General features: G+C 60.0%; 1 protein-coding gene across 1 annotated transcript; it reads right to left on the reverse strand.

The window, feature by feature from the left end:
• Positions 1 to 1,379: 1,379 nt before the first annotated feature.
• SEMA4C (semaphorin 4C) lies at positions 1,380 to 12,063 on the reverse strand. Its single transcript, XM_054049731.1, has 15 exons — positions 12,028 to 12,063; positions 9,306 to 9,455; positions 7,377 to 7,525; positions 7,217 to 7,279; positions 7,023 to 7,121; positions 6,219 to 6,315; positions 6,024 to 6,140; positions 5,777 to 5,928; positions 5,516 to 5,691; positions 4,862 to 5,006; positions 4,561 to 4,783; positions 4,367 to 4,482; positions 3,698 to 3,855; positions 3,547 to 3,617; positions 1,380 to 3,445 (listed from the first exon to the last, which is right to left on the reverse strand). The coding sequence occupies exons 2-15, from the start codon at positions 9,424 to 9,426 to the stop codon at positions 2,619 to 2,621; spliced, it is 2,514 nt and encodes an 837-aa protein (XP_053905706.1). The 5' UTR covers positions 9,427 to 9,455; positions 12,028 to 12,063; the 3' UTR covers positions 1,380 to 2,618.
• Between the last annotated feature and the right edge of the window lie 6,345 nt (positions 12,064 to 18,408).

Raw genomic sequence — 18,408 nt, forward strand, 5'->3', positions numbered from 1 at the left:
GTGCTTGGCGTAGAAGTGTATATCATAGAATCATGGAGTGATTTGGGCTGGAAGGGACCTCAAAGCCCATCCAGTCCCACCCCCTGCCACAGGCAGGGACACCTCCCACTGGATCAGGGGCTCCAAGCCCCATCCAACCTAGCCTTGAACCCCTCCAGGGATGGGGCAGCCACCACTGCTCTGGGCAGCCTGGGCCAGGGCCTCCCCACCCTCATCGTGAAGAAATTCCTCTTTGTGTCCAGTATAAATCTGCTCCTCTGTAAAGCCATTCCCCTTCGTCCTATCACTCCAGGCCTTTGTAAACAGCCCCTCCCCAGCTTCCCTGGAGCCTTTTTCTGTACTGGAAGCTGCAGTAAGTTCTCCTTGGAGCCTTCTCCAGGCTGAACAACCCCAACTCTCAGTCTGTCCTCGTATGGGAGGTGTTTCAGCCCTTGGATCATCCTTGGAGCCTCCTCTGGACCTGTTCCAACAGCTCCATGTTCTTCTTATGTTGAGGATTCCAGAACTGGACACAATACTCCAGATGAGGTCTCCCAAGAGAGGAACAGAGGGGCAGAATCCCCTCCCTCCCTGCTGGCCACGCTGCTTTGGATGCAGCCCAGGACACAGGTGGTTTCTGGGCTGTGAGCACACGTTTCCGGCTCATGTCGAGCTTCTCATCAACCACCACCCCAAGTCCTTCTCCTCAGGGCTGCTCTCAATCATCCCTCATTCTGTACTGGATGGAGATTTTATAGTGACCTTCCAGTACCTGAAGGGGCTACAAGAAAGCTGGGGAGGGGCTGTTTACAAAGGTATGGAGTGATGGGACGAGGGGGAATGGTTTTAAATAGGAGAGGGGCAGATTTAGACTGGGCACAAAGAGGAATTTCTTCACACTGAGGGTGGGGAGGCCCTGGCCCAGGTTACCCAGAGCACTGGTGGCTGCCCCATCCCTGGAGGTGTTCAAGCACTGGTTGGATGGGGCTTGAAGCCCCTTACCCAATGGGAGGTGGCAGGGGGTGGGACTGGATGATCTTTAAGGTTCCTTCCAACCGAAACTATTTTATGACTCTATTGTCAGCTCATGTTGAGGTTCTCATCAATCTGCACCCCAAGTCCTTCTCCTCAGGGCTGCTCTCAACCATCCTCCATCCTGTATTGAAACCAGGGATTGCCCCGATCTGGGTGTGGGACCTTGCCCTTGGCCTTGTTGAACCTCATGAGGTTCTCACAGCCCCCACTTCTCCAGCCTGTCCAGGTCCCCCTGGATGCCATCCCATCCTTCTGGTGTGCCAACTGCACCACTCAGCTTGGTGTCATCCAATTTTTTTTACTCCTTTTTTATTATTAATATAAAAATACTCAGGTATTTACAGCAAATAAATATATTTTGGTAACAAATAAATTACACTGGGGGGGTTATAAAAAGGGGCGGCGTGCAGGGGGCGAGGCGGGGATTTACAGCCAGGGCTGAGGTCAGGGCCCTGGGGGAGGTGGTAGAAAAGTTCTCAGGAAGCAAAAAAACCCAATCGGTCCTTAAATCGTCCCAAAAAACTCATCCTGGGGGATGCGGTGCCATGGGGGTGGGGGTGGGGGGGTCAGTGGTCCCCAAGGCTGGTGGCAGTTTCCAAGCTCAGTCCCTTGTCCGGGACGTGGTACCAAAGGCGGATGTGGTGATGGGAGCAGCACCGGTGCCCAAGACGGGTGCCTGTGCCCCAAGGTGGGTGCCAGGGTGGCAGTTCTGTCCCCAAGCTGGGTGCTGGCACCAGGGTGGCAGTGCTGTCCCCAAAGTGGGTGCTGGGATGGCAGCTCTGTCCCCAAGATGCATGCTGCCACCTGGGTGGCAGTTCTATCCCCAAGCTGGGTGTCGTGGTGGCAGTTCTGTCCCCAGGGTGGGTGCCAGGGTGGCAGTCCTGTCCCCAAGGTGGGTGGCAGCACCAGCACCTCCAAAACAACTGCCAGCACCCATGGTGCCACAGTGTCAAAACAGGTGCTGGGGTGGCAGTCTTGTCCCCAAGACAACTGCTGGGATGGGCAGTTTTGTCCCCAAGATGGGTGCCCAGGTGGCAAGTCCTGTCCTCAAGACAGGTGCCAGCAATGGCATCTCCAAAATTCTGCTGGCACCCACGGTGCCACAGCCCCAAGATGTGCACCAGGATGGTGGCTCTGTCCCCAAGATGGGTGCTGGCATGGCAGTCCTGTCCCCAAGTGCCAGCACTGGCACCTCCAAAACGCTGCCAGCACTCACGGCACAGCAGCCCCAAGATGGGTGCTGGGGTGGCAATCCTGTCCCAAAGACGGGTGCTGGCACCAGAGTGTCAGTCTTGCCCCCATGACACGTGCCAGGGTGGTGGTTCTGTCCCCAAGACGGGTGCCGGGGTAGCAATCCTGTCCCCAAGATGGGTGCCAATGCCAGGCTTGCAGTCCTGTCCCCAAGACGGGTGCCAGTGCCAGCTCAGCAGTCCCCAAGACGGGTGCCAACACCGGCATCTCCAAACCAGCTGCTGGTGCCTGCGGTGCAGCAGCCCCAAGGCGGATGCTGGTGCCGAGGCGGTGGTCCCCGCGGCGGGTGCCGGTGCCAGGGTCCATGCAGTGGATGCGGGGCCCTGAGGTAGGTACGGCTGCTTGGCGGTGGCTCAAACCGATGACTCCTCAGGGTTGGAGTCGGGCAGGGGCTGGCGCTGCTGCAGTTTGCGCCGGAGCTCTTCAGCCAAATCAGCGCAGGGCGGCCGCTCTTCGGCACCCAGTGCCAGGCGGATGTAACCGTTGGAGGAGGAACCGCGCAGGGGACCCAGGTGGATGCGGGTGGGTGAGTGGAGAGGTTGCCCGGGAATGGCGTTGGGTGGCGAGGTGGCACTGGGGGGGCCGCCGTTGCGGCAGGCGGCGTGACCCGGCACGATTTTGAGTGAGCCGTCCGAGTAGTAGTAACTTGCTGGGTCCCAAAGCTTCTCATCCGAGTCAGAAGCAGCACTGGGCACAAAGTGGGGACTTGGAGGCTCCTTGGGCAGCTCGATGGGGTAAACTAAGGTGCTCTCAATGGCTTTGGCGCCTTTGCCCAACTCTTCCCTCAGCCGTCGCCAAAGCGAGAGCACCACTAGCACCAGCACCAGGCACAGGGCGCCCAGGCACACCGCCACCACCCACACCAGCCCCAGGCTCTCCAGCGGTGCCCGTGTCTCCAGAGGCACCCCAGGACCGGCCAGAACCACCACCCGGTACACCTCCGTCCCCAAACGGGCGCCCTGCTCCTCTGAGAAGCAGCGGTACGTGCCGCTGTGCTGTGCCCCGGCTCCTGGCACCACCAGCGCTCGCAGGCGGGCATCGTGCAGCATCAACGCCTGCTCGGCCGCCAGAGCTCGGCCCTCGAAGGTCCACAGTGCCTGGGCCAGGTTGGAACCCAAGCGGCATGTCAGCACCAGGTCGGTGCCTGCCACCACCGTCACGTTTTTGGGGGTGATGGGACCTGCAGGAGACGGGGTGAGTCAGGAGGGGAGGTTTGGGGACAGGGGGACACAGCCGTGTTCCCCACTCTCCCAGCCCCATGCGGCACCAGGAAAGTCTCACCTTGCTTGGTCACTTGTGGCACGGCGCAGGCGTGGGTGTCAGAGCTCAGCACGTCCTGGACCAGATGGGACCTGTGGGAGGACATGACGGCGATGAAGGGGCACCCTGTGCCACCGTGGGGTGTCCCTTGCACCCCAGGGAACCCCCTTACCCGTTGAGGCCGTCGGTGCGGATACAGAGACTGGCGTTGCGGCTCCAGGCGCAGTAGGGATCCCGCGCAAGGATGCAGTCCGTGCAGGACTGGTAGCGGCCGCAGTCGGCCAGGGGCAACTGGGCCACCTGGAAACGGGAGCCAGCAAAGAGCAGCTTCTGCCAGGGAAGAAGAGGCAAGGGTGAGGGGACATAGAGAGGGGATACGGGGAGAAGACACGGTGAGGGACACGGCAAGGGGATACAGAGAGGGCATAGTGTGAGGGGACATGGAGAGGAGACAGTGATGAGATACAGCAAGGGAACATGATGAGGGGATAGGGTAAAGTGACACAGTGAGGGGACACAGCAAGGGGACACGGTGAGGGGATAGGGTGAGTGAATACGGCAAAGACACACCGTGAGGGGACGTGATGAGGGGACACAGTGAAGGGAGGGAGACAGGATATGGCAAGGGGACACGGAGAGGGAATAGGGAAAGGGGATGTAGGGAGGGGACACAGAAAGGGGATAGGGCAAGGCATAAGGTGAGGGGATACAGCAAAGGGACACAGCAAGGGGACAAGCAGAGGGGACACAGCAAGGGAACATGGAGAGGGGATACAGCAAAGAGGGCGACAGGTTGAGGGGACACCCTGGGCACCAGCCCCTTCCCTGCATCCCCACTCACCTTCTGGCCAGCCAGGACAAGGCTCTCCACGGGCTGCGCCGGCTCAAAAACCTGCAGTTCCTCCACCAGATGGACACCAGTGCCCAGGTTCAGTGCCTTGTGCACCCAGCCGTCACCTGGGGGGCGCGGTGGCAGTGAGGGACGCCCCCATGCCCAGAGCCCTCCACTGTCCCCTCCCAGGCCCCGATGGGTACCTGTGCCAATGAAGAGCACCTCATAGATGGTGCCATCCAGCCCAGGCACCCGGTCCACCACCAGCTGGGTGAAGTTGGCATCTTTCTTGAGGAGGAGAGGGCGTCCGCGGTGGGGCAGGATGGGTTCGTCCATCAGCGGATGCTTCTTGGCGAAGTTGAGGGTGTTGTCGGGCAGCTCGAGGGAGCTGGCAAAGCCATTGCGGCGGTGCCAGTCGGTGATGCACTGGGGATGGAAAGCACCATCAGGCACACGGCTGGATCCCGCAGCCTCTCCCTTCCTATCTCCAGCGCCAACACTCACCGCGCCAGGACGGGGGCTTGGCACCTCATCCGAATACCGGCCCCACTTCTGCGCCTGCTCCCGGTATTCCTTGTAGGGGCCCTCGAACGCCTTCTTCACCTCCAGGATGTGGTAACGGCAAATAGCCGAGACGTCCACGTCGCCCCTGAAGGGGAGAGGGCAGGTTTTTAGGGAGAGAATCATAGAATCAAAGAATCACTTGGTTTGAAAAGGCCTTTGAAATAATCGAGTCCAACCATCTTCGTCCACTACTAAACCAGATCCCTAAGCATCTCATCTGCCCATCTCCAGGGATGGGGACTCCACCACCTCCCTGGCAGCTGTTCTGGTGCCTGAGAGCCCCTTTAGTGAAGAAGTTTTTCCTGATGTCCAATCTGAACCTGCCCTGGGGCAGCTCGGGGCCATTCCCTCTCATCCATCACCTGTTACTTGGGAGCAGAGCCCAGCACCCACCTCACCACAACCTCCTTTCCAAGAGCTGCAGAGTGCAATGAGGTCTCCCCCTCAGGCTTCTCTCCTCCAGGCTGAACAACCCCAGGTCCCTCAGTCGCTCCTCATGACCCTTGCTCTCCAGCCCCTTCCCCAGCTATGCTGCTCTTCTCAGAGCCACTACTCAAAGGAAATTTCAGAGCTGCTGCCTCCCCACAAACTCACCAGCGGGCCTGGAAGACCCCAAAAAAGGTGGTGCCCTGCCAATCGGTCCCCGGGAGGGTGAAGACAGCCTGGAGGCGGTTGAAGTGGAGCTGCTGCTCGGGCGCCGAGCACACCAAACGTGCCTTCAGGAAGGTCGTCCACTTCTTCTGCAGTGTGCGGGCACCGCCAACATCGCCCTGAGCACCAGAGGGCATCAAGACAAAGGTCACCACACTCCCTGGTGGAGCAACGCTGTGCCAGGACAGTGTCCCCACCCCGTACCTTGCAGACCCGCGCCACACGGGCCACCACTCGCTCCGCGTAGCAGTCGTACTCCACCGCCCGTTCACTGAAGAAGAAGTAAACCTTGTCATCATCGCCGGTGCTGCTCGCCGTGCTCTCCTGCACATAAGCTGAAGCCACGAAGTGGGGCTCTGCAGAGATGGGATGCAAAGAGGAGGGTAAGACCACTCTGGGGCAGGGGGTTGTGTGCCCATGTTGTCCCCTCCCCGTGTCCCCTCCACCCTACCATTCAGCCAGGAGGTGAGATACTCTGTCTTCACGGAGTAGTGGGGACCCAGGTTGCGGAGGATGACGGGCTCCGTGCCCAGGAAGTTGTTGAAGGTGGCCGAGTAGAGCTCCCCATCTGCGAGGCAAAGGTTCAGGGGTGGAGGACACAACGAGGAACCCCTGACCCCAGCGAGTGCCCTGCAGTGTCACCTACCCACAATGAGGCCGGTGTGGCCCTTGGTGGGGTCGTACGGACACTTGCCCTTGCCGTCCTCGAACGTCACTTGGTCCAGGGTGAAGCCAGACAGTTCCTGTGGGGCGAAAGCGTAAGTGGGGGGCCCTGAACCCCTTCCCATTCTACATCTCCCAGTGTCCAAACCAGTCCTGGGGACAGGGACACCCCCAGGCAACCCTCCTGGGGACAGGGAGAGCCCTAAATGACGCTCTCAGGGACAGTCATCCCCAGACAACCCTCCTGGGGACAGGGACACCCCTAAATGATGCTCCCAGGGACAGGGACACCACTGGACAATGCTCCTGCACTCAGGGTCACCCCTGAACGACACCTTCAGGGACACTCCAAAATGATGATGCTCCCAGGAATAGGGACACCCCTGAATGACTCTCCCAGGGACAGGGACACCCCTAAATGACACCTCCAGGGACAGCGACACCCATAAATGATGCTCCCAGGGGCAGGGACAACTCTGGACAACCCTCCTAGGCACAGGGACACCCCTGAATGACACCCCGAGGGACAGGGACACCCCTGAATGACAACTTCAGGGACAGGGATACCCATAAATGATGCTCACAGGGACAAGAACACCCCTAGAAGACACCCCTAGGAACAGGGACACCCCTAGATGATGCTCTCAGGGATAGGGACACCCCTAAATGACACCCCTAGGAACAGGGACACCCCTAGATGATGCTCCTGAGGCCAGGGGCTTCCCTGGGAAAGAGGAGGGGGGCAGCACGTGCTGGTTTTGCTCCTCCCCACTGGGGCCGCACTCACGATGTAGGTGCACTTGGGCTGGAAGGCGTAGGTGCCACAGGCGTAGAGGTGGGAGCTGTTGTAGCTCTGCAGGAAGCGCACGTAGTTGAAGCAGTCAGTCTGGAGAGGGGGAAAGAGCACAATCAGGGGGTGGGGGGACACATTGGGGTGCCCTGGGACCCCCCCACCGCAGCCACGGCACCCGTGTCCCCCACCTGGTTGTTCTTGCCCTTCTGGATGCACTCGGCTTTCTTGTCCATGGGGGCTTCCCAGGAGATCTGAGGAGAGGAAAAGAGTGAGCAGGCTGGAAGAGACCCCCCTGAAGAGTCGGTGCGTGTCCCCACCCTGAAAAAAAGGGGGTCCCTGGACTCTCACCGCAGCCTTGAGCTCCACAGTGCCGGTGGCCAGGGCGAAGACAGCTTCGCGGGCGCCCACATAGAGGAGTGCCTCGGCCTCATCCAGCGTCAGCGTCAGGTAATGCGAGACTCCCCCCTGTGAGAAGCGCTTGGCCACGTCCTGCAGCTCTGCGGGGTGTTGGGGAGGGGGGGACATGGGGACATTAGGGGGAGTCCACCACCAGCCCCATGGCCACCTCTGTCCCTGCTGACCCCCCCTCCAAGGCACCCACAGTTCCTCTGCATCCCCAGCGCTGCCAGAAGCCCCCCAAGCCCCCGTGAGGCACAAAGGGTTCTTTGTCACCAGAGCAAGCGCTGGCGGGGCCAGGGGAACACAGTGGCCTTTGGCAAGACCCCGCCCCCCCCCCCCCCCGCATCCCTCCCTCCACCCCCAGGCCCCGCAGAAAGGCCCCATTGATGGGGCGGGCGCCAGGGCCCCCAGGCAGGGACAGGGACATGGGGCCGGCACGACAAGGGGACAGCATGGGGACACAGGGAGGTGGCACGGCGAGGTGGCACGGCGAAGGGACGGCGGACTTGGGTGTGGGGATGGCACAGGGACAGGGGACATGGCATGGGGACTGGGGCACGGCAAAGAGACAGGGGCACAGCAAAGGGACAGGGGCACAGCAAAGGGACAGGGAGGGGTCTTGGGCACGGGATGGCACAGGGACAGGGGATGTAGCATGGGGACAGCAGCATGGCAAAAGGATGGGGGTCTTGAGCACCGGATGGCACAGGGACAGGGGCCATGGCATAGGGACAGGGGCATGGCAAAGAGACAAGAGAGCCAGCATGGGGAGAAAGGACATGGAATGGGGACAGGGGCATGGCAAAGGGACAGGGGACATGTCACGGGGACAGGGGATCCAGCATGGGGACAGGGGACATAGCAAAGGGATGGGGGCCTTGGGCATGGTTATGGCACAGGGACAGGGGACAGTGGCATGGCATAGGGACAGGGATCTCAAGCATGGACACAGCACAGGGATGGGGGACAGGGCACAGGGACAGACGACAAGGCAAAGGGACAGGCGTCCTGGGTGTGGGGACAGCACAGGGACAGGAGACACGGTACAAGGACCGTGGCGCAGCAAAGGGACAGGGGTCTCAGGTGTGGGGATGGCACAGGGACAGGAGCATAGAACACAGACGGGTGCTTGGGCGTGGGAATGACCAATGGGGACAGGGGATACGGCAAAGGGATGGCATGGGGTCTCTGGTGCGGGGATGGCATGAGGACAGGGGACATAGCACAGGGACAGAGATCTCAAGCATAGGGATGGCATGGGGACAGGGGACACCTCAGAGGGAAGAGGGTCTTGGGCATGGACACAGCACAGGGACAGGGGACACGGCATGGGGACTGGGACGGGGGACATGAGGCACTGCTACCGCACAGGGAAAGGGGAGTGGGGTAAAGGGATGGGGACACAGGGGCTGGCGAAGGGACAGGGACAGGGCAGAGGGGTGGGGACAGGAACGATGGCGCAGGGCTGAGGACAGGGACAGGGCAGAGGGGTGGGGACAGGGGCGATGGCACAGCCTGGGGACTGGGACAGGGCAGAGGGGTAGGGACATGGCACAGAGCTGGGGGTAATAGTACAACGGGGGACAGGGACACAGCAGAGGGGTGGGGACAGGGGTGATGTCTCAGCCTGGGGACACAGGAGCAGTGACCCTGCGTGTCCCTCTCTGCTCCCTGCAGTTTTAGGCCCACGACCTGGGGGTCTCCACAGCACTGACAAAGCTTGGAGCAGGGCGGGTACAGCAGCGACCCAAGCTGGGGACAACCCCAGCCACCAGGATGTCACTGTCTGCCAGCGAGTGATGGGACAGCTGTGCCTGCCCTCTGTGCCTCAGTTTCCCCACCCTGCTCCCCTCTCCCTGTGACCCCCCCAGGACTCACCAGCGTAGGGGACAGTTTTTCGGGGCACGGCACTCCACGAGGACCCCAGGGTGGTGGCAGCGGTGACAGCAACAACGAGGGCCAGCAGCGAGGCGAGGGCCAGTGTCCAGCGGGGGGCCATGGCGCCAGGGTGGGGGGGACACGCAGGGCCTGGGGGGGGACAGGGACACGCCCGGACCCTGTTAAGGTTATGGGGCATCGACACCAGCGTCACGCGGGCGGCGCAGGGACAAGGCGGGCATTGAGGGCTTGCGCGTCACGAGCACCCCACGCAGCCGAGGGGGGGACACAGGCGGGTCCCCAGCTTGCTGCCCCCCCTTTGCCACCGTCCCTCCTCCGGCTTTGACGATGCCACGGAGGAGGAAAGAGGCCTTTCCGCTTCCCCTACCCCCCCCGTGTCCTGTCCCGGGACACCCCCCTCCTCGCCCCTGCCCGCTGTCCTGGGGTGTCCCTTGTGTCACCCCCCCCCGTGTCCCCCCCTCCAAGGCTGGGCAGGATGCGGGCGGCCGGGAATTGTTCTGCCCTGCCCGGCGGGAAGCAGGAAGGGGGGCTCAGGGGGGGCCGGGAAGGATTTCCGGGAGGGTGGGGGGCCAGGAACGGGCGTGGGAATGGGGGACACCCCGGGAGGGCTGCCCAAAGCCGGGGAGCTGCCGGGGCCACAGGCACGGCCAGGGGGACAAAAGCACAGCCAGGGTGTCACAGGCACGGCGAGGGTGCCAGAGTAAGAGCAAAGGTGCCATGGGCATGGCCATGGGGACAAAGGCATGGCCAAGGAGCCGTGGGCACGGTGAGAGTGCCATGAGCACAGCCAGGGTGCCATGGGCATGGTGAGGGTGCCAGAGTAAGAGCAAAGGTGCCATGGGCACGGCCAGGGTGCCACAGGCACAGCCATGGGGACAAAGGCATGGTCAAGGAGCCATGGGCATGGTGAGGGTGCCATAGGCACGGTGAGAGTGCCAGGGGCATGGCCAGGGTGCCATGGGCATGGCCATGGGGACAAAGGCATGGCCAAGGAGCCGTGGGCACGGTGAGAGTCCCAGGGGCATGGTGAGGGTGCCAGGGGCACGGCCAGGGTGCCAGGGTAAGAGCAATGCTGCCACGGGCACAGTCAGGGTGCCATGGGCACAGCCATGGGGACAAAAGCATGGCCAGGGTGTCTCTGCCATGGTCAGAGTGCCATTGGCACAGCCAATGTCCAGTCGGAGTGCCAGGGGAATGGCCAGGGTGCCACGGGCACTGCTGGAGTGCCACGGGAACAGCTGGCATGCCATGGACACAGCCAGGATGCCAGGGGAAGGGCTGAAGTGCCATTGGCACGGTCAGGGTGCAATTGGTGCGGCTAACGTGCCAAGGGAGCAGTGGAGGGGCTAAAGGCATGGCAAGGAGCCATGGGCACTGCCGGGGTGCCATGGGAACCCTGGGTGCCATGGGAACAGCTGAGATGCCGTGGGCACGGTCAGGGTGCCATTGGCACAGCCAGGATGCCACGGGCATGGCTGGGGTGCTGTCGGCACAGCCATGGCAACAAACGCATGTCCAGGGTGCCGTAGGCATGGCTGGGGTGACACGGAGACAGCCCTGGGTGCTATGGGCACAGCCAGGGTGCCATCGGCACGGCCGGGGTGCTACAGTCACGGCCAGCGCGCGCCGGGCACTGTCATGGCCAGGGTCCCTGGGGTCTCAGGTTTTGGTGCTGGACACCTGGCAATCCCCACTGCCACCACGGGGTCCTCATGCCTGAGCCAGACCGGGGTCCCGTGGCAGTGCTGGGGTCTCGGTGCCACCCCAGGGGGTCCCTGCAGCGATGCCATCCAGGGGGTCCCAGTGCCGTAACAGGGAGTCCCAGTATATCCCAGGGAGAATCCCAGTGCCATAACGGGGTGGGGGGTCCCAGTGTCCAGTTCCTGGTGCACCCCAGGGGGGTCCCCCATGCCATAATGGGGGGGGTTCCCAGCACTATAACAAGAGGTTCCCGGTGCTTGGTTCCCGGTGCCATAACAAGGGGTTCATGGTTCCATGTAGGGGGTTCCCGGTGCCCAGTTGCTGGTGCCATAACCGAGGGTCCCGGTGCCCGGTTCCTGGTGCACTCTGGGGGGGTCTCGGTGCCAAAATGGGGGGGTCCCAGAGCATCCCAGGGGGTTCCCGGTGCCATAACCGGGGGTCCCCATGCCCGATTCCCGGTGCATCCCGGGGGTCCCGGTGCCATAACTGAGGGGTTCCTAGCACCATAACAAGGGGTTCTTGGTTCCGTCTGGGGGGTCCCGCTGCAGGGTTCCCGGTGCCATAACAAGGTTCCCAGTGCATCCCGGGGAGGTCCCGGTGCCACAAGGAGGGGGTTCCTGGTACGATAACGGTGGGGGGTCCCGGTGCCCAGTTCCCGGTGCCATAACAGGGAGTCCCAGTTCCATAAAGGTGGGGGTTCCCGGTGCCATAATTGGGGGGGGGGGGCTGGTTCCCAGCGCCATAACGGGGGGTCCTGGTTCCCGGTTCCATCCGGATGGGTCCCGGTGGTGGGATCCCGATGCATCCCGGGGGGGTCTCGGTGCCCCGTTCCCGGTGCCATAACGGGGGGTCCTGGTGCATACCGGGTTCCCGGTGCCCCCGAATGGCGATGGGGGAGGGGGGCCGCGCGCACAGACCGATCGGGGGCAGTTCCCGGTACCGGGAGGAACAAAGCGCCCCCCAACAATACCGGGCGGGGCGGGGGGGGGGCCGCACTCACCTCGGGCGGCGGCGGCGGCGGCGGCGGCGGCGGCGGCGCGGCGGCCCCGCCCCGTGACGTCACGGGGGGCGGGGCCAAATGAGCGGGGGCTTTGTCCGGGGGCGGCGGGGCCGGGGCGAAGCGGGGCCGGTCGGGGCAGATCGAACCGAATCAGCTCGGTTCGGATTCAGTAGGAACCGATCGGATCGAACTGGCTCGGTTCGGATCCAGTCAGGTCGCATTGAATCAGCTCCGTTCCGATCCGATTGAGTCGCATCGAATCGGCTCAGTTCGGATCCAATCAGATTGAATGGGCTCAGTTCGGATCCAATTGGATCGAATCGGCTCGGCTCGGATTCGATCGGATTGAATCAGCTCAGTTCGGATCCAATCAGGTCGGGTCGAATCAGCTCAGTTCGGATCCAGTCGGATCGAATCGTCTCGGTTCAGATCTGATCAGGTTGAATAGGCTCAGTTCAGATCTGATCAGGTCAGATTGAATTGGCTCGGTTCAGATCCGATCAGATCGAATCAACTTGGTTTGGATCCAGTCGGATTGAATCAGCTCAGTTCAGATCCGATCAGATCAAATCAGCTTGGTTCAGATCCAATCGGATCAAATCAGCTCAGTTCAGACCTGACCATGTCGGGTCAAATCAGCTCGATACAGATACGATCAGGTTGGATCAAATCGTCTCTGTTTGGATCCAATCAGATTGAATTGGCTTGGTTCAGATTTGATCAGGTCAGATCGAATCAGCTCATTTTGGATCCGATTGGATCGTATCAAATCAGCTCGGTTCAGATCCGATTGGATTGAATTGGCTCGGTTCGAATTTGATCAGGTTGGATTGAATCATCTCAGTTCAGGTCTGATCAGATCAAATGGGCTCAGTTCAGATCTGACTGGGTGGAATCGGCTCAGTTCAGATCCGATCAGGTCAAATAGGATCAGTTAAGATCCGATCAGGTTGTGTTGAATCAGCTTGGTTCAGATCCAATCAGATCGAATTGGCTCAGATCGGATCTGATTGGGTCATATCAAATTGGATCAGTTTGGATTCGATCAGGTTGGACTGAATCAGCTCAGTTTGGATCTGATTGGATCGAATGGGCTCAGCACAGATCCAATCCGATTGAATAGGCTTGGTTTGGATCCAGTCAGGTCAAATAGGATCAGATCAGATACAATTGGATCAAATCAGCTCAGTTCAGATCCAATCAGGTCAAATCAAATGAGTTCAGATCCCATCAGATCGAATCAGCTCAGTTTGGATCCAGTTGGGCCAGGTCAAATTGACTTTGTTTGGCTCCGATCAGATCGAATTGGCTCAGTTCAGATCCAGTCAGATCAAATAGGATCAGTTCAGATCCAATCAGGTCAGATTGGATTGGCTCAGTTCAGATCCAATTGGATCAAATTGTCTCAGTTCGGATCCAATTGGGTCAGGTCAAATCGGCTCAGTTCGGATCCGATCAGGTTGGGTCAAATCAGCTTGGTTCGGATCCAATTGGGTCATGTTGAATCAGCTCAGGTCGAATCCGATTGGATCACGTTGAATCAGCTTAGTGCAGATCCGATCAGGTTGGATCCGATCAGATCAGATCAAATCAGCTTGGTTCAGATCTAATTGGGTTGAATAGGATCAGTTCGGATCCAATCAGGCCGTCTTGGATCCAGTCGGGTTGAATGGGCTCGGTTCAGTTCAGATCTGGTCGAGTCAGATGGAATAATCTCGTTTTGGATCCAATCAGATCAAATGGGCTCAGTTTGGATCCAATCGGATTGAATTGGCTCGGTTCAGATCCAATCAGGTTGGATCAAATCGGCTTAGTTCAGATCCAATCATGTCGAATCAGCTTGGTTCAGATCCAATCAGGTTGGATCAAATCGGCTTAGTTCAGATCCAATCATGTCGAATCAGCTTGGTTCAGATCCAGTCAGGTCATATTGAATCACTTCAGTCCAGATACAGTCAAGTTGGATGCAATCAGCTCATTTCAAATCCAATCAGATTGAATCAGCTCGGTTTGGAGCCGATCAGGTTGTATCAAATCAGCTCAGTTTGGATCCAGTCGGGTCGGGTTGAATCAGCTCGGTTTGGATCTGATCAGATCAGATCAAATGGGCTCGGTTCAGATCCAGTTGGATCAAATCAACTCAGTCCAGATCTGATCAGGTCGGGTTGAATCAGCTCGGTTTGGATCCTATTGGGTCCTATCAAATCAGCTCAGTTTGGATCCAATCAGGTTGGATCAGATCGGTTCAGATTCAATCGGGTCAGATTGAATCAGCTCAGTTCGGATCTGGTCAGGCGGGGTTGAATCAGCTCAGTTCAGATCCAGTCGAGCTGAATCGAATCAGCTCGGTTTGGATCCGATTGGGTCAGATCAAATCAGATCTGATCAGATCAAATAGGCTCAGTTTGGATCCAGTCAGAGTGAATCGGCTCAGTTCGGGTCAAATTGGGCCGGGTCAAATTGGCTCAGTTTGGATCTGATCAGTTTGGATTGAATCGGCTCAGTTTGGATCCAATTGGTTTAGATCGAATCGGCTCAATTTGGATTCAATCGGGTCAGATTGAATCGGCTGAGTCTGGATCCACTTGGGTCGAATGGGCTTGATTCAAATCAGGTCGGGTCAAATCGAATCGGCTCAGTTCCAACCCGATCAGGTTGGGTCGACTCAGCTCAGTTTGGATCCAATTGGATTGAATCAGCTCAGTTCAGATCCAATTGGGTTGGGTCAGTTTGAATCCACTTGGATCAACTCTGTTCAGATCCACTCAGCTTGGCTTGGATCTGGTCAGCTCGGCTCAGTTTGGATTCTGTCGGGTTGGATACAATTGAATCCAAACTGATTGGCTCAGTTCAATTCCAATCAAGTCAGATCTACTTGGATCAGGCCAGCTTGGCTTGGGTCAAATCAGATCAGCTTTGTTCAGATATGCTCAGCTCTGCTCGGTTCGGATCTGCTCGGATCAGTTCAGGTCGTGTCCGATTGGCTTGGCTCAGGTCTGATCAGATCGGATTGAATCATCTCTGTTCGGATCCAGTTGGGTCAAGTTGTGTTCAACCCGCTCAGCTAGGTTTGGATCTGCTCATCTTGGCTTAGGTCAGGCCTGGATCCAACCAGATTGGATCGGGTAGGGCCGAATCAGATTGGATAGGATCGGCTCTGTTCAGATCCACTTGGCTCGGCTTGAGTCAGGTCCAACTGGATTGTCTCTGGTCAGATCTGATTGGGTCAGATCTGATTGGGTCAGCTTGGCTTTGATCAGGTCAGATTGGAGTGGATTAGATCCAATCAGCTCAGCTCAGGTCCTATCAGCTTAGCTCAGAGTGGATCCAAATGGAGTGGATCGGATTGGGTCCAATCGGGTCGGGTCCAGTTGGGTCAGTTCTGTTTGGATCTGCTCAGCTTGGCTCAGCTCTGTTTGGATCCACTCACTGGCCTTGTTCAGTTCTAATCGGATCCAATCGAAGTGGATCCAATTGACCTGGTTTGGCTCGGAGCGGATCTGATTGACTTGACTCGGAGCGACTCAGCTTGGAGCGAAGCAGATCAGATCAGAGCAGCTTAACCGGACTGTGGCTCAGCCCAGCTCAGCTTGCCCCAGTTTGGCTCTGTTCAGTTCAGCTCGGCCCAGTTTGGTTCAACCCAGCTTGGCTCAACCAGACTCAGCTCAGCCCAGTTCATCTCATCCCAGTATGGCTCCGCCCAGTTTTGCTCAGCCCAGTATGGCTCAGCCCAACTCGTACTGGTTCAGCCCAGCTTCTCCCAGTTAGGCCCAGCCCAGTTTGGTGCAGCTCACTGCGGTTCAACCCAACTCAAGCCCAGCTTTAGTTTGGCTTAGCCTGGCTCAGCTCATCCCAGTTCAGCCCAGTGGCGCAGACACCCCAACACCCTTAGTGGTGGCTGCCCTATCCCCGGAGGTGTTCCAGCCCAGGTTGGACGGGGCTTGGAGCCCCTGATCCAGTGGGTGGGTGGAACTGGATGGGCTTTGAGGTCCCTTCCAACCCAGACCATTCCATGTCTCCATGATTCTATGATGTGCAAGGTGCGAGTCTGCTGCCCATGCCCCAGATTCTGTGCCTTCGTTATCTCCACCTGGCTAATTGTGCAGGCGCTGCTGGTGCCAGCTCCTGGAGGGGTGCCCGCTGGGGCCACTGCCAGCCACACCAGCCTGGCCTGGTGGGACATCACCATGGTGGGATTTGAGGGTTCCTTTGTGGGGCACCACCTTGCTCTCTGTTTCCTGGTGCTCTGCCCGGTCACCCAGCTGTGCCACAGTGCCAACAGTGCCCATCCGGCACTTGTCACCCTCCTTATCTCCCCTGGCACCCACCGGGAGCCGCACTGACAGACCTGCCTGACCAGGGGATCCCTTGCCCCATGCCCACTATTACGTCTCCTTCTCTCCAACCATTGCCCATCCCTTTGCCAGTTTTATTGGCACCACCACAGCTTGGCTGCACCGATGCCGGAGCAGGGGCAGGAACATCCCTGCCTGCAGCACCACAAGATGCCAGGCAGAGCTGGCAATGGTGACCCTACGGATCGGTGATGGGGAGCCATCGGGAGCAGCCACAGCCCTGTGGCACCGTGCCACGCTTGGGCAGGCTGGGATGCGTCTGCCTCTAATTCCTTTATTCCAGCTGGTTGCGCAGGCACAAAGCTGGCAGGATCCGACCGTTGGCACTGCTGTCCTGCACCGCAGGCAGCCAGAGGGCACCAGGGCCATGCTAGCGCTGTGTGATGTCCCAGCTCTGCACTAGGGAATGGTGGTGATGGGCACGAGGGCATCACTGGACCCTCCCTCACGCTCTTCCATCTCCCCAGGCACAGAAGGGGCATGGGGATAATGTGGGGAAGACTGGAGGGGTCCCTCGGCTTTGGGGACAATGTGGGGCGACTGGGGGGTCCCTGGGGCACAGGGAGGGCTGTGGGGACAATGTAGTGTGACTGAGGGGTCTATGGGGTACAGGGGGGCTGTGGGGACAATATGGGATGACTGGGGCATCCCTTGGTTCTGGGGAAAATGTGGGGGTGACTGGGGGGTCTACAAGACACAGGGTGGGCTCTGGGAACCATGTGGCCGTGACTGGGGTGTCTCTCAGCTCTGGGGATAATGTAGGGGTGACTGAGGGGTCCTGGTGCTGTGTGGACAATATGGGGACAATGTGGGGTGACCGGGTGGTCCATGGAGCACAGAAGAGGCTGTGGGGACAATGTGGAGGTGACTGGGGGGTCTGTGGGGCAGAGGGAGGGATGTGAGGACAATGTGGGGTGACTGGGGGGTCCTGGTGCTGCATGGACAACGTGGGGACAGCGTGGAGTGACTGGAGGGTCCATGGGGCACAGGAGAAGCTGTGGAGGCAATGTGGGGGTAACGGGGGGTCCCTTAGCTCTGGAGACAATGTGGGAGTGACTGGGGGTCCCTGGGGACACTGGGGCTGTGGGGACAATGTGGCAGTGACTGGGGGCCCGCGGGGCACAACATGGGATGACTGTCGAGTCCAAGGTGCACAGAAGGGGCTGTAGGGACAACGTGGGGGTGATTGGGGGCTCCCTCAGCTTTGGGGACAATGTGGGGTGACTGTAGAGCCCATGGTGCACAGGGCAGGGGGCTGTGGGGACAATGTGGGGTGACTAGGGGGTTCCTTGGCTCTGGGGATAATGTGGGAGTCTGGGGGTTCCCTGGAGACACTGGGACTGTGGGGACAATGTGGGGCTACGTGGGGGCCCCTGGGGCTGTGCAGACAATGTGGGGGTGGACTGGGGGTTCCTGGTGCTCTGTGGACAACATGGAGACAACGTGAGGATACCAGGACTACGGGGACAACGTGGGGGTGACTGGGGGCTCCCTCAGTTCGGGGGACAATGCGAGGGTGATGGAGGATCCATGGGGCTCCATGGGGCTCTGGGGAGAATGTGGGGTGACCGGGGGCTCCTCAGCTCGGAGGCCAACGCAGGGTGACTGTGCAGACCACGGGGCACGGGGGGGCTGTGGGAGCAACATGAGGGTGATGGAGTTCCTTGGGGCACTGGTGGGCGACGTGGAGTGACTGGGGGGGGGGTCCCTGTCGCACTCAGCGCCCGTCCCCTTCCGGAGCCCCGAAATGGCGGGACGGGGCGGGGTTGCGAGGAAGGGGCGGGGCTTGGGCTGGAGCAACCAATGGAGAGCCGCGGGCCGGCGCTGGCTCTCCCACCCGCGCATTGGCCAGTCAGAGCGTGCGAGGCGGGCTGAGCGGCGCGGCTAGGCCAATCGGAGGGGGCAGCGCCGCGCGGGGCGCCGGCAGCCAATCAGAGCCGGCGGGGCGCCCTGCAGGGGGCGCCGACAGCCAATCAGAGCCGGCGGGAGGGGGGGGAATGCCGGCGGGGGGGCGCTTCCGCGCGGA

This window comes from Cuculus canorus, chromosome 26 (genome assembly GCF_017976375.1).
Source record: "Cuculus canorus isolate bCucCan1 chromosome 26, bCucCan1.pri, whole genome shotgun sequence".
NCBI classification, from domain to species: domain Eukaryota; kingdom Metazoa; phylum Chordata; class Aves; order Cuculiformes; family Cuculidae; genus Cuculus; species Cuculus canorus.